The 15,000-nt window shown below is 37.3% G+C and overlaps 3 protein-coding genes across 6 annotated transcripts in view; 1 reads left to right on the forward strand and 2 right to left on the reverse strand.

Moving 5' to 3' along the window:
- Positions 1-5,033, reverse strand: part of LOC149130592 (uncharacterized) — a 14,993-nt gene extending 9,960 nt beyond the window's left edge. Inside the window, exons 1-2 of one of the 2 annotated variants that reach the window (XM_089343850.1) lie at positions 4,410-5,033; positions 3,014-3,351 (exon numbers count right to left, since the gene is read on the reverse strand). In XM_089343850.1, coding sequence (XP_089199976.1) covers positions 3,014-3,351; positions 4,410-4,477 — 406 coding nt within the window. In that variant the 5' untranslated portion in view covers positions 4,478-5,033. The remainder of the gene's footprint in view (positions 1-3,013; positions 3,352-4,409) is intronic. The other variant, XM_089343849.1, reaches the window with a different exon arrangement.
- A 183-nt stretch (positions 5,034-5,216) lies between these two features.
- The window catches only part of LOC106882933 (uncharacterized), a 40,647-nt gene continuing 30,863 nt past the window's right edge, over positions 5,217-15,000 (forward strand). The window contains exon 1 of one of the 2 annotated variants that reach the window (XM_089343852.1): positions 5,217-7,053. The gene's annotated coding sequence lies outside the window, so the exon portion shown is untranslated. The remainder of the gene's footprint in view (positions 7,054-15,000) is intronic. The other variant, XM_089343851.1, reaches the window with a different exon arrangement.
- LOC149130593 (uncharacterized) overlaps positions 12,847-15,000 on the reverse strand; it is a 10,299-nt gene continuing 8,145 nt past the window's right edge. The window contains exons 4-6 of one of the 2 annotated variants that reach the window (XM_089343916.1): positions 14,999-15,000; positions 13,508-13,668; positions 12,847-13,032 (exon numbers count right to left, since the gene is read on the reverse strand). The exon at positions 14,999-15,000 is cut by the window's right edge and continues 162 nt beyond it. In XM_089343916.1, coding sequence (XP_089200042.1) covers positions 12,977-13,032; positions 13,508-13,668; positions 14,999-15,000 — 219 coding nt within the window. In that variant the 3' untranslated portion in view covers positions 12,847-12,976. The remainder of the gene's footprint in view (positions 13,033-13,507; positions 13,669-14,998) is intronic. The other variant, XM_089343918.1, reaches the window with a different exon arrangement.

Here is a 15,000-nt window from a genome sequence, read left to right on the forward strand (position 1 = left end):
GGAATGACATCATCAGATTTTAAGTTTCAATTTTATAACAGGCGAAAAGAAAAAGACAGAAAAAGACAGAAAAAAAGTAAAGGGAAAAGAGAAAAAGAAGAATATTTAATCAAACAAAATTGTATAAATCTGATGATATTCGGTCATCTTATTCATTCCTCCAGAGAGTGATGTTAATAACACGCAAGCATATTATTTCTCCTCATACATTCTGAGAAGTGAAACTGAAGCAGATTCAAATATTTTCTGAGAATATGCACTTTCAAGTCTTCTTCAAAATTGCAACCGCATGAAACGAAATGTTCAGCAAGTTCTGTCAAACTACTGTTATTGTGCCTGACGTCGAATCTGTACCCATTAAACCTTTTGTTTAATTGCTCTGTTGTACAACCAACATAAATCAAGTTGTGTTTCGTGCATTCTGAAACGTACACCAAATGAGAATCTCTACATGTCCCACCTTCTGTATAATTCATAACATTTCTGTTATGATTCCTGACGGAATTCACTTCACTCATGTTGTTGCACAATGAACAGGGCTTACCTCTCTTCCGGCTGCTTTTCAAGGTACAGGGTGCAGATACTCCAATGTTCGTTTTCTTGGAGTCAGAAATAAAGGTCAATATTTCTCTTATATTCTTATTCCGTCTAAAGGATACAATGGGCGGCTGAGGAAATATCTGTTTGAAACGAGGATATTTTTTCACCACATGCTGGTAACTTTCATGCAACACATTTGAAATGCCAGCGAAATGTATGTGCCATATAATCACTAAAGGAATTCTGTTATCTATTGTATTGTGTTTGCCAAACTTATGCGTGAAGGTTTGACTATCTTTGCTAATCTTATCTGTTTCATTTGCTATTTCCTTTAATCGTGATTCACTGTAACCTCGTTTGACATAATGACATACAAAAGCATTTGCATGTTTCCAGTAATCCCCTATATCAGTACAAATCCGTTTTATCCTCAAAAATTGGGATTTCGAATTTGACCGAATAAGATGATGTGGGTGATCGGAGCAGCGGTGGAGATATATGTGGGATGACGTTGGCTTGCAAAATAACTCTGCCACTATTCTGCCTCCAGAAAACTTGTGTCCAAAAATTCAACGCTAGTTTTTGAAAAACTAGACGTAAACTTGATGTTGGATTTAAAGCCATAGTTTCTAGCATAACAGTCACAGAAATGCAAGCGGTCCATCAAAGTTTTTTTTTCTTTTTTTTTTGTCGTCTTCTTTGCTGTTTTTTTTTTCTGTCTTTTTCTTTTCGCCTGTTATAAAATTGAAACTTAAAAACTGATGATGTCATTCCATCAACATGTGGACGCTGGTTGCTCTCGTTCATACTTTACGTTTAAATTTCTGTAATTTCGAATTTTTATCGCTTCTTATTTTGAACTTAACAAAGACAGATTTACTGTTGAAACATCGTTCAACAAATAAAATATCTATTACAATCGAATCGCGCTCTTCGTCTTGACTAATAATAATAATAATAATAATAATAATAATACAAAAGAAAACAAATTTAATCTATCATCATCGGTGGAATGCGAAAAGAAATTTGTGGGTGACTTGGAGGAAGGGATCTCTTAACGAAAATATCTACTTAGAAAAACGCAATTTTACCATCATACAAGGCACAGCTTCTCTCATGCACGATATCTCAGTGAGACATGTGCAAAAGAAGCCAAATCAAAATAGGGAAGATTACAAACCATAAATGAAAAGGCCTCAGAGGGACGAGGCATACTCTCCGTGCGGATAAATTTTTTCGCAGATTATAGTGTGGCTTACAATGCGTTGCTTAGCCATGCTTTTTAATTGAACTGAATTATTATTATTATTTAAGGCATTATAGGCATTTATACTCTGGCTTAATTAAGAAATCAAATTCTAAATACTAGAAATCCTCGAATCCATCACTGTACACAGCCATATACACACACACCCATACACACACACCCATACACACATACATACAGTCGCATATCTATGTATGTACCCACAGCTGTTTACGCGCATAGGTACAACCTGATCTATACACACGCAGACGAGGGTCGATTCATATAAAAAAAGGAAGTTACCTTGGCGGAATTAATCATAATGATAATGAAAAAATAATAATAGTAATAATAATAATAATAATAATAATAATAATAATAATAATAATAATAATAATAATGATAATAATAATAATAATAATAATAATAATAATAATAATAATAATAATAATAATAATAATAATAATGATAATAATAATAAAAGTAATAATAATAATAATAATAGTAACATTATGGAATAACAACAGAAAAAAGATGGTATAAACACACGCCAGAAAAGGTCACAGAAAACGAGAAAGCAACCATACTCTGGGATATGCCAATACACACAGATAGAGAAATTAAGGCAAATAGACCAGATATAGTTGTCAAAGATCATGAAGAAAAAAAATGCTTTCTAATTGATGTATCAATACCAGCAGATGACAACGTTTCTCTAAAAGAAATGGAAAAACTTTCAAAATACAAAGACCTGGAAATAGAGATAACTCGAATGTGGAATCTAAAAACAGAAACAATTCCTATCATAGTAGGTGCCTTAGGTATAATAAAAAAATATTCAGACAAATACATAACAAAAATAGCAGGACTTACAAATATATATATAACATACAGAAAATTGCACTACTGGGTACTGCACACATTCTACGCAAAACACTTTCAATACAGTAAACATAAGAGCACCACAGCAAACCACAGCACATACCCAAGGCGCACAGAGCTGCGCTCGGTAGTGAAGTGAAAGCACGTTATAAAAATAAAACTACTGAATAGTAATAATAATAATAATAATAATAATGATGATAATAATAATAATAATAATGATAATAATAATAATAATAATAATAATAATAATAATAATAATAACAATAATAATAATAATAATAATAATAATAATAATAATAATAATAATAATAATAATAATAATAATAATAATAATTCACTTACTTCTGTAGAAGGACATCTCGTTGCTGTCGTTTGTTCTGACGACTGTCATTATATCTTTCGGTGAGTAATTCTTACAAACATGGCTGACATTGTTGTAAGTGAAGAATTCCGATTGGCTGCTTAGAGAAATCGCGACACATTTCAGTAGACATCGAGTGGAGAAGAATTGTTCTGTTGGCGGTTCCTGAAGGTAACGGTAGGAATAACCAGGAGGCAGAGATCTGTAGCTGCCTGTATAAAATTCCCGATTTGAGGCAACGGTCAGAATTGTAGTAAGGGTTAATAGCAGCACTGTGGTCACGGTTGGAATGGTAGAAGGAAACTGGAACATCTTGGCTCTAGAATCAGTAGAGGACGATGATATAAATATGTGTGTGCGTATGTGTAAGTGTGTGTATGTTAGAAGATGAGGAAGAAAATTTAGAGAGATGGAGAGGAAGATACAAATTCAAAAGTGGAAGAGATAAAGAGAAAGAAGCAGAAGAGAAATTGATAGAGAGATAGAAATAGGAAGAGAGAGAGAGAGAGAAATCGACGATGGTATAGGGAGAGAGAGAAAGGGATAAGGGGAGATGTAAAAAGAAAGACTAACAGATAAAAGAAAGTGAGAGACATAAGAGTAGATGAGAAACATAGGGGGAGCTAGAGGAGAGGAGGGCATGGAATAGAGAGGAGAAGAGAATACGTACGACATTGCTAGAAATAGATAGAAATAGAGAGAAGGGACGAGAGAAAGGAAGAGATAAAGTTCAAGAGATACATTTGTGAGGGGAAATGAAAGAAGAAACAGCTAATAGAGAATATCTGAATTAAAAAGAACGGGATGGTCACGGCTGGAATATCTTTGACTGAAAAACTGTTCGATCAGGCCGGATCTGGCGCAAAATGATGACGCTAACAACAACAACAAACAAACAAACACACAAATACAACAGCATAATATTGTCGTTATAACAAGCATATTTTTGAATATATGTTGTGATGGCTACGGTTGAAACGGCTTTGATCATTGACCTGCATAATCACTACTGACCAACTGCTAAACAGCAAGAAATATCCTCGCTCTCTTCACCAGACAAACGCATCATAAAGTCTGACTCAAGCTTCCAGACCGGAGCTTATTCAGGTTGCCAAGCGTTTAACTGGATCCTCCTCCAGCTATCACTTGTACTTATTTTCAATAGAGTGGAGACATAGTGAAGTATCTTGCCGAAGGGATCAATACACCACCCGATTCAGAAGTCACAATCTTTTGACCGTGAGTGAGCTCCAGACGTTAACCTGTACACCACGTATCATAATCCTAAATCTAATATACTCACGCGCGTACGCACATACATACACACATGCACACAGGCTCACATACACACATACGCACGTACAAACGTAATCTTACCTTTGTTGTGGGTAGAGGCAGTTGCATGGGCAACGAAAGACGTTGTCAGATCTGTCCAATACGACCATCCAGTAATTTTCTTCCTCGGATGACCGTCCACTTATGAAAATAATGCCACAAAATATGAAGGATGCCCCAAAATTTCGCTTCCAGAATTACCACAGATGTCAGCACTGTCTCTAGATGTCAAGTCAGAACCCCTACGAATGCCGATATTGTTCACTGCTTTCAAATGTTACAGAGGCCGACTTATCCTTTTATCCTTTCAGGCTCAATAAAACAAGTATTAGCTGAGCAGTGGGGTTCATATAATCGACTGGCCCCTTCCTATAAAATTTCAGACCTTGTGTTTATAGTAGAAGGAATATTATCTACTGCTTCCAGAATTACCACAGGGGTCGGCACTGTCTCCAGAGTTCCTACGAATGACAATGTCAGCACTGTCTCTGGAAGTGAAACCAGAGCGCAGGTTTCCGAACTGTTCCCTGATAGCAGGACTGCTCGCTACTGTCACCAGTATCTTCAGATATCACAACTCTATACAATGGTCAATAACATACACAATGAGATCAACACTGATCATTAATGATATTATGCCTTCACCTACACGGAACTAAACTAGCTGTCTCACACGAATATGAACAATCACACTTCCCTGAGCACATTAGATACCCAAATGCACATTCGATGGGATGTGTTCGATAATGTTGTTGGCTGTGGCGGTGGTGTTGGTGTGTTTGTTGTGATGGTAACGCTTGATGTAGTGAAGATGAGTGTGCGTGTGTGTGTGTAAACTTTTGAAGTGGTGTGCAGGTTTCATAAATTAATAAGAGATGGTAGTCAGGATAGGATTTGAATAAAAATCTATTTACTTAGCGCCTTCGTCCCTTTCGGGGATTCGTCATGAATGATTTGTTATCGGAAATTCATAATTTCTATAAAGAAGTGAGTTTGAAAAGAACCTGGTGTATCGAATGCTGAAGGAGGATCTCAGTCTCCACCCTTAGAAGATAATCCGATGTCATGAGCTCACGCAAGTTTATAAGGCCACGAGACTGGAGAGAAATCGTCTTATCCTGCGACAGATTGCTGAAGGCACGCTTCCCAGCCTGGTGTTCACCAATGAAAAGAACTTTGGCATCGAACAGACAGTAAACTAACAGAATGACCGACATTGGATCGTATCTGGCTCCGTCGAGAGTAGATTCGTAAATCGACGTCAAAATCCTCCGTCAATCAGGGTTTGGGCGGCTCTGGCAGCTACTGGAAGGTCTCCCCTAGCTTTTGTGACCTCAGCTGTTAAAACTAATAATCAGAAATACATTCGGGAAGCTGATCCGCTTCCATTGGCTAATGAGCACTTTCAAGGCGCTATTCGAGCCTCCAACAGGACTCGACACATTCTCACAGCTCCGAACAGACACAACACTGGATTCAGAAAAAGAAATTTTCCGTCTTTTATAAGCAAGGGCGTATGGTCTTCAAGAAGCTCCATTCTCAACCCGATGGTTATTTCCGTTTGGTCCATTTTGGCAAAGATGGTCTCGAGTACTCCTCACGCTTCGTTCTGAATGCAAAACTGCCCTGCCAGCAAAAAGTGTGAGTGCCGCGTATGAAGCATTCACACCTAGACTTAAGGTTGTGATTCGAAACAGAGGTGGTCATATCGAATAAATGTGATAGTGTCATAAATGTTTTTCATTTACTATTGCATTGCAAAGCTCGGTCACAAAATATAACTGTATTTTACTTTGGCAAAATTGAAAAATTGTTGCCTTAGCTTTGGGACACCCTGTTCACACACACACACACACACACACACACACACACACACACACACACACACACACACACACACACACACATACACAACACACACACACACTCACACACATACTTTGTAATTAGGAAGCACCGCTAATAGCCATGATACATGTAAAGACATGTATTGTGAGACTCATGAAAACAGTTTGTGTCATGGTTGAAATAGATAGTGTATCGACTTAGAACTATGTCTACGTTGCTTCATCCACGGTCATTGATTTGAATGATTTTCTCTATTGAACGTGACCTTCAGCGTTCAGCTTTTATATCTCCACTTATAGAAACACCAACATCACATCATGCCATCACTAGGTATTAATATTACAACGTCACTACTAACATCTTCACTACTAACATCGGAACGAATGCAATAACTACACAGGCGTATATCCCCTTTGTTTAGTGAAGCGCATAACTCTTCTGAAGATATTCTTTTCTTCGTAGTAACAAAGAAGACGTGTTAAAATGTTTGGTGTATTTTCACTCTTGTGGAGAAATATAAATACATTATTAAACAAGATTGATCTGAGTGGAAGGTACTGTGTTTTATGGACAGTCTACGCGTTGTGGTTATTTATAGACAAGCCTAGACGTTTTAATGATACTGATTAGAGAACATAGGACTGAGAGTGGTGGCCAGTGCTGGCATTTCTGAAAAGTCCTGATATCTGTAGACTCTGCTGTGGTTAATAGAGGAAAGTATTTACAGTAGAAGACAAGAAGGGGAGCAGAGAGAAGTTGGGACCTTAATGAACAGTCCTGACTGGAAGTCCTCACAAAACCATCTAAAGTGTAGGGGTGGCCCTCCACCTCAGTGAAAGTAAGTGGGTTCTTTTCTATCACATCCTGTTTTTATTTGTACACGTATGTATTATAAGAAGGTGTAGAAGTTAAGATTAGTGTGTGTGTGTGTGTGTATATGTGTGTGTGTGTGTGTGTGTGTGTGTGTGTGTGTGTGTGTGTGTGTGTGTGTGCATTGTGAAGTGAGCAAGAGTTTGTGATGTTGTTTAATCACCAGATCACATCTGATTCTACAGAGATATGATTTAAAAAATATTCCAAATATAACCATTTCCTCTTTTGTTAAGTCATAATTTATTTATGGGTGCATCATCCAGTTTGTTTCTGTTGCAGTTGTTTAGTAACAGGTCATCTCCAATCGAGGTAACACATGCTCGGATAAAAAAATACATACACACACACACACACACACACACACACACACACACACACACACGCACACACACACACATACATATATATATATATATATATATATATATATATATATATATATATATATATATATATATACGGCAATAAAAAATAGAGGGAAGCAAGAGGTGGTATTCATCAATGTTTAGACATTATACTATGTCTATTTATAAAAAAAAAAAACAATTGTAGCAATATACATACATGTATAACATATTATGCTTTACATTTATAAAAAAAACAGTAATTATTAAAATATATAACGTAGAACATAGAAAGTAGAATAGTTTCTTACAGCTGTTTCAGACAAGAGGTCATAGTACCCCACTTTACTTGCATTCTTTCAGTGAACTGAAGTATTTGGTAGATAAAATTAAGGTACTTGGGTGTGCCCCTGGGCTTCCTCAGAGAGTTTAGAAAGTTCATAAGGTTAAGATCGCTAACCACTACACACATTGTTTTCTCTCCTTGTTTCTTTATATATATATATATATATATATATATATATATATATACATATATATATATATACAGGGGTTGAAAACATAATGAAAACACTAAAAGTTCAAACAAATCTGTTTTAACACAGGGTAGAACCGCCTTTGGCAGTAATTACACCTTCAGTTCTGCGAGGAATGGACTCGTACAAAGTTTCAATTGTTTCCTAAGGAATTTTTGTTCATTCTTCAGCTAAAAGAGTCTCCAGTTCTCGTAGTGATCATGGTGGAGGATATCGACTCCTTACTTGTTTCTAAAATGCACTATAAATGTTCAATAATATTGAGATCTGGGGACTGTAGTGGCCAGATAAGATGTCCAGCTTCACTAAAATGTTCCTTGTGCCATTCAGTAACAATTTTAGCTGTGGGAATTGGTGTATTATCATTCTGAAAGATTGCGTTTCCCTTCGGAAACAGTTCCGCAAGCATAGGATGAATTTGATCAGATAAAAGGCTTAAATAGTCTTGACTATTAATTCTGCCATGAAGGGAAACCGGCGGATTTCCAGGATATAACACCCCCACCCAGATCATTACGATCCTCCTCCCTGTTTAACTATTGGAAGAAGACAGTCTGTATCAAATACTTCTTTTGGCTGTCTCCACACATACTCGGGCGGTGGTCGGAAATAAGGTAAAGGATGACTAACTCAAGAAAATAGCATTCTTCCACTGCTCTAGGGACTAATTCTGTAGGTTTTTACTCTACTCTAAATGCTTTGCAACGTTCGTTTTTGAAAGTAGTGGTTTTCTGATTGCAGAACTCCCGTGAAATCCATCTTCGTATAGCTCCCGGTATTGTAGAAAGTGGGTTCTCGAAGTGGTCATTAAGCTCTGCATTAATTTTGGGAGCTGTACATTTGTAATCCTTTCTAACAATTCGCGTAAGAGTTCGACAGTCTCTGTCTGAATGTTTTAGTTTTCTTCCGGAGTTTTGTCTCGACGGGGAGGTTTTTCCCTCTTTCTCTTTCGAGGCAGTACTTCTTGATACACCAAACATTTCGGCTGTTTTCGTTTCGCTAGCGCCTACCATATGAGCACCAACAATTTGACCTCTTTGAAAGTCCGATAGATCTGTCATTTTAATGAATTTTAATTACCTTTTTCTGATATCTGAAAAGAAGCAGCAATTTTATCAAAACACATTAAACAACACTAATAATAAATCAAAGAAACATAAAAATAAGCAAGATTTTTACGGTTTTATATATATTTCAAAAGTATGATTCTAGGTATTTCCATTATTTTGTCCAACCCCTGTATATGCGGTTCCATATTCCGCTTAAGCAAAAGGATACTAATGATCTGGTGTTAGAATTCGATATACATATGTTTCAGAAAAAGGCTGTTAATCGTGTACAGAGAGTAACAAGCGATTCTATAAATGAGACAAGAACAAAAAAATATATAACTTCTTTAACTTACAGCTGTTTCTGCATTAAGATGCAATGCACTGATGATCCAGTGCTTGTATGTTACCTTATAGCTTCGCCTGAGCTTCGAATGTTGAATGCAAATTTATTCGAGATGTATTTTATACATGCTGGAAGTCATCACCATCGAAAATATAAAGTAGAAATGTCTTATACAGTTTGAAGGTTTCGATATTGTTTTCTTCCTCGGATTTCCTTGCGGCTGGACCTCAGCTGCTTGCGATTTCAGACTTTCTTGTGTAAACTTGTTCTGAACGCGGAACACAAAGAGTCAAAGCAATTACTGTACGAGACGCTTCGTTGCACTGATACGACTATATACTTACATGATGATGGCCGTCCACTCGTGACCGAGGAAGACCATTGCCGACCTTCAGGAACATTCTGCGCTCTAGGACTAACTTACATTTTGCATTTACGGCTCCGTTGGTGGCTAATGAGCCCTGCTCTCGATAGGCATACACGACTGCAAACATTTCAGACCAAGCTTTCCCCATTCACTATAGGAGCCGTGCGCTTTCGCGCAGCTCGCTTAAGTTCTTCATGCTGGATACGTGCTCTCTCAAAAGTGTTGATCCCCTCTTTAACCTGCTTCCTCCATCCGTGGCGATGACATACATTCATGCTGGATACGTGCTCTCTCAAAAGTGTTGATCCCCTCCTTAACCTGCTTCCTCCATCCGTGGCGATGACATACATTCATGCTGGATACGTGCTCTCTCAAAAGTGTCGATCCCCTCCTTAACCTGCTTCCTCCATCCGTGGCGATGACATACATTCATGCTGGATACGTGCTCTCTCAAAAGTGTCGATCCCCTCCTTAACCTGCTTCCTCCATCCGTGGCGATGACATACATTCATGCTGGATACGTGCTCTCTCAAAAGTGTCGATCCCCTCCTTAACCTGCTTCCTCCATCCGTGGCGATGACATACATTCATGCTGGATACGTGCTCTCTCAAAAGTGTTGATCCCCTCCTTAACCTGCTTCCTCCATCCGTGGCGATGACATACATTCATGCTGGATACGTGCTCTCTCAAAAGTGTCGATCCCCTCCTTAACCTGCTTCCTCCATCTCTGGCGATGACATACATACATACATACATACAAACATACATACATACAAATATACATACATACATATATACATACATACAAACATACATACATACATATATACATACATACACAGATACTTACATATACATACACATATACGCATGCATAAATATATATGTAAATATATCTGTACATGCAAACATGTTTATATATATATATACACACACACACACACACACACACACACACACACACACACATATATATATATATATATATATATATATATATATATGACATACAATATATGTATGCAGGTGTATATATGTGTGTTTGTGTTTGTGCGTATGCGTATAGATATATGCATATAGATAGAAACAAGGATAGCGACTTCGAAGTTTCGGTGAGTTACCCCATCATCGGAAAGTCAGATGACGGCTTTGGCGGCTGAAACTTCGAAGTCACAGCCAAAGAACAATAAATTTACTCTCTACCAAATGTACTGAGCCATCCTTCAATTTAATGGAGAATTGTTTTCCATAGAAACAAAGATTGATAGAGACACAAGGATAGATCGATATATGCAGAGACAGAGATCGAGACGCAAACTGACAAATCGATATGTTATTAGATTGGACGGAAGATACGTTTGTATGCGACTGCCGTCCATTTATATCTAGATACATGTGTGTATGCGATACACACACACACACACACACACACACATATATATATATATGTAATTATATATACACACACACATGAATGTGTGGACATCTAGCACAGTCCTTCGACACATTTAATTCTTGATGTCATTTCTAGTCTGTGCGCATTATATATATATATATATATATATATATATATATATATATATATATATATATATATACAGTGTACTTTTAAACACATAAGAGGTATCCAGGATAGGATTCCTTACACGTTACAAGGAACAGCTAAAATCCAAACAACTATTAGGGATAAATTTCGAAGGGAATGAAAAAATAAAAACATTTACCATCTATCTCCTGAACCAATACGTAAAAATATGTATGACTCAGATGGTAATTCTTGCTGGTGCGATCTTATGAACGCTAATCATTCCGCCTCAACACTTGCACAGCAAATTCATGGAACAAATTTCACATTCATTGGAGTGAAGTGAAATTGTCTTGATGAACCATAAAATGGTAGGCGTAAAAATCCATACTCGAGACTGTCTTTCTGGTTTTATCATTTTCATAATTTTGAGAGATTTTAAAATGGTATCCATCTTCCACATTCACATAAATTAAAGGATATTGGAGACCATCATGACATCATTGTATTTCATTTATTCTCTGTAATTGATTATCTCTCCCATGAAGGTTTATGTCAAGCTTACCATGTTTTTCTCCAGATATTACAATAGAAACTTCACTACATTCAAGTGCATCAGAGCGGAGTGAATACTCTCCTTACGGTCTCTTGTCAGCCACTACAGGTGCATTTGCTGGGCCATATTTGAAACTTCTAATATAGCTGTTTCTTTTATGTAAAATATCTTGTAGTTGTAATATGATTTCTTACTGTTTCTTTATTCCTTTCATATTCTGTCTGTTTCTAGGTTTTCGTATCACCGACTAAATACAATTGTAAATATTACGGTTCTTCTTTTGAATGTGGCTGAAGCATTTTAGTGGATGATTTCGTACACAGAGCCATGATTAATTTGTAGAAACCATGCCGCACAATCGATAGTCACTCGTGCGTTTGCAGCAGCTATCTCTCGAACTTGTTAAATCTTCTCGTAATGACAGAGGTTGATGGACCTTTTGCTCTGTTCTCATACTTCGCGCTTATTCGGCCATTTTAAAACTTCTTGATCCAATTCAATCTTGTTCAGAGATTTAAAACTTCCCGTTTCACTGATACACACTTCTGCGCAGTAAAGCTCTGTTCCAGTATAGTACTGAACGCCTGCGATGAATTTAAGCCACTGACACACATTCAGACCAGAGAAATCGGGTCACTGGTTGCTGTTCTTCCTTGATGCACATTGCCAGTGGAGCGGCCATGTTTACTCTGTAACACAAGAAAGAAAAGTGGAGCGGTCAAGGTGGAACGTCGGTTACGTAATCGGGAGCATACCATGTGACCGTTGAAGGTGGTGCGACCGACCATAAGAATGTTTTGACCAAACGGCGGTTATTTTTCACTTCCCCTTCTGCAATTAGTATTATTGTTTTGGTCTCCTTGATTTGCTGAGAGATTTTTCCTTACGGCACAGAGACAAAACCTCAGATATCTATCTACACATACGCACTCAAGCACGAACACAAACAAACAAACACGCGAATTGGAAAAAACAACAACAACAGCTCTGTCTCTGAAAGCAGAGAAAGAGAATCACAACTCAAAAGACCGATGCTAGATACAATATTTATATGGATTCTTTATTAACAGGCAAGACGTGACTTATGTGGATCACTAGTGGTGGTCAGCTGGATTGGATGGAGGTTAACGAAACCAATAGAATCAATGGATATTATGTGCTAGGTTAGTTCTGCTGCCTCAAGCGGATGAATATGGCCATGGAATCTGCTAATGGATAACCTGGAAGTAACAATAACAACATCAACAAGAAAAGGAATTCTAATATATCGTGGGAAGACTTTACACGTGGTAGCTCGAATTACTAGAAATAGCAGTCGATTCCCGGTCAGAACGCTTTTAATCATAAAATCAGCTGAATCAAGCCTGATTGGTTGCTGAACATTAAGTACGAAAATAACTTCTACTATTACCACTCATAGTCACACACAGACACAGACTGACACAGGCACGCACACACAGACACAGACACACACACACACAGAGAAACACAGACACACACACACACAGAGAAACACAGACACACACACACACAGACAGGCAGACAGACACACACAGAGACACAGATACATAGACACACACACACACAGACACACACTGACACACAGACACACACACACACACACACACACACACACACACACACACATACATACACACGCACACACACACCCAGAAAAGATATAATGTCACTTACCGTTCTTCCATACGAATTCCAAATTTGTATTAGAATAACGGATTGAAGGAGAATGACCTTTGTAACGAAACGAACAGAAAGGTGGAATCTCATCGACAATCAACCAGCCGCCAATTTTTGAACATGTCTTAAATTTACCTATATAGAAGCTACGTATTCCGCTGTGGAGTTAATGAAAGTTGGTTGGGTTTCAGAATATGAAAATCTAAACATTTATGAAATATATGAATATGTCAGTCAGTGTTTAAAATTGCCTTCCGTGTATCATACTTAATGTATATTCACATTGTTGATAGACTAATTACTATAGTATATTTTCCTTGAATAATATCTCATGTGGATTTGCTGTGTTACGAACACAATAAATGCCGGAAAGACAGAAAATCTTCGTCCCATCAACAGCCGGTGAGAGCAAGGTGTTATAGCAGGACACATATTGCAGTAACTGGCCTGTCGTGAATGAGTATACGTTATGTATGATACATAGAGATCTATAGCAGTCTGTGTTAAAATATGCTGTGACATCACCAACAGCCATCTATAGATTCTCTTCCCAACGAGATCTGTCTTACACTCACACACACATACATTTTCTCTCTCTCTCTCTCTCTTTCTCTCTCTCTCTCTCTCTCACACACACACACACACTCATACACATAGATATACATACACACGCACGCACATACGCACACACACTCACATACAAACATACAAGCACGTAGAAATGTGCAAATGTAAATACGCCAACAAATGCGAAACTACACACGAGTCACACCTCAGTAAAAAAATCCACAAAACGCCACTAACCTATAAACGATAATATTTTCCCATGTTAAACATCTTACCAAAGCGCCAAATAAACATACAAGAAATTTTGCTCAGTAGAAATAATATAATGAAATATAATATTCAAAACGAACAGATATAAGTGAATATTCTAAGGTGAATATTTTCGTGTTTATCACTTTAAAACATGTCACTTAACGTGAAAGCCAGGAAACTGCTTTACTCCACCCGGAAAGCATTTCATTTTGATATATAATGTTAGAAATACAGAAATGTACTAATAATAGAGAAACAGCCTCTAGCAATGGCGACGGAATTGCTAAATCCGTATTTCTTATGAATTCAAACACATCAGTAGTAAGTAGTCGTTGGCATCCGCAGGTCAAGAGAAATTTCGCTTCTTTTGACATAGAAAAATAGTGATAAGCAAATCAGCGGTACTGTAGTTAGCCGGAAGTCTGGATATATTTCATCATTACAGACGACATCAGTATTTGTTCAAATTTGCATTCTGTATATCATAACAAATGCAGATATACTGTTGAAAGACTGGAAATATGATGCGTTGTTCGTCTCCACAGAGTATCGCGTCTAAATGTATAGTGTCAGACTGTATATCCGTAGCCTACGAAAAGTGCTTTTTAATATTATATTTCTCTACATGACAGAATAAGACAAAACAACAAAGAAGATAAAGAAACATACAA

Source organism: Octopus bimaculoides, chromosome 28 (assembly GCF_046866305.1).
Source record: "Octopus bimaculoides isolate indiv1 chromosome 28, ASM4686630v1, whole genome shotgun sequence".
NCBI lineage: Eukaryota > Metazoa > Mollusca > Cephalopoda > Octopoda > Octopodidae > Octopus > Octopus bimaculoides.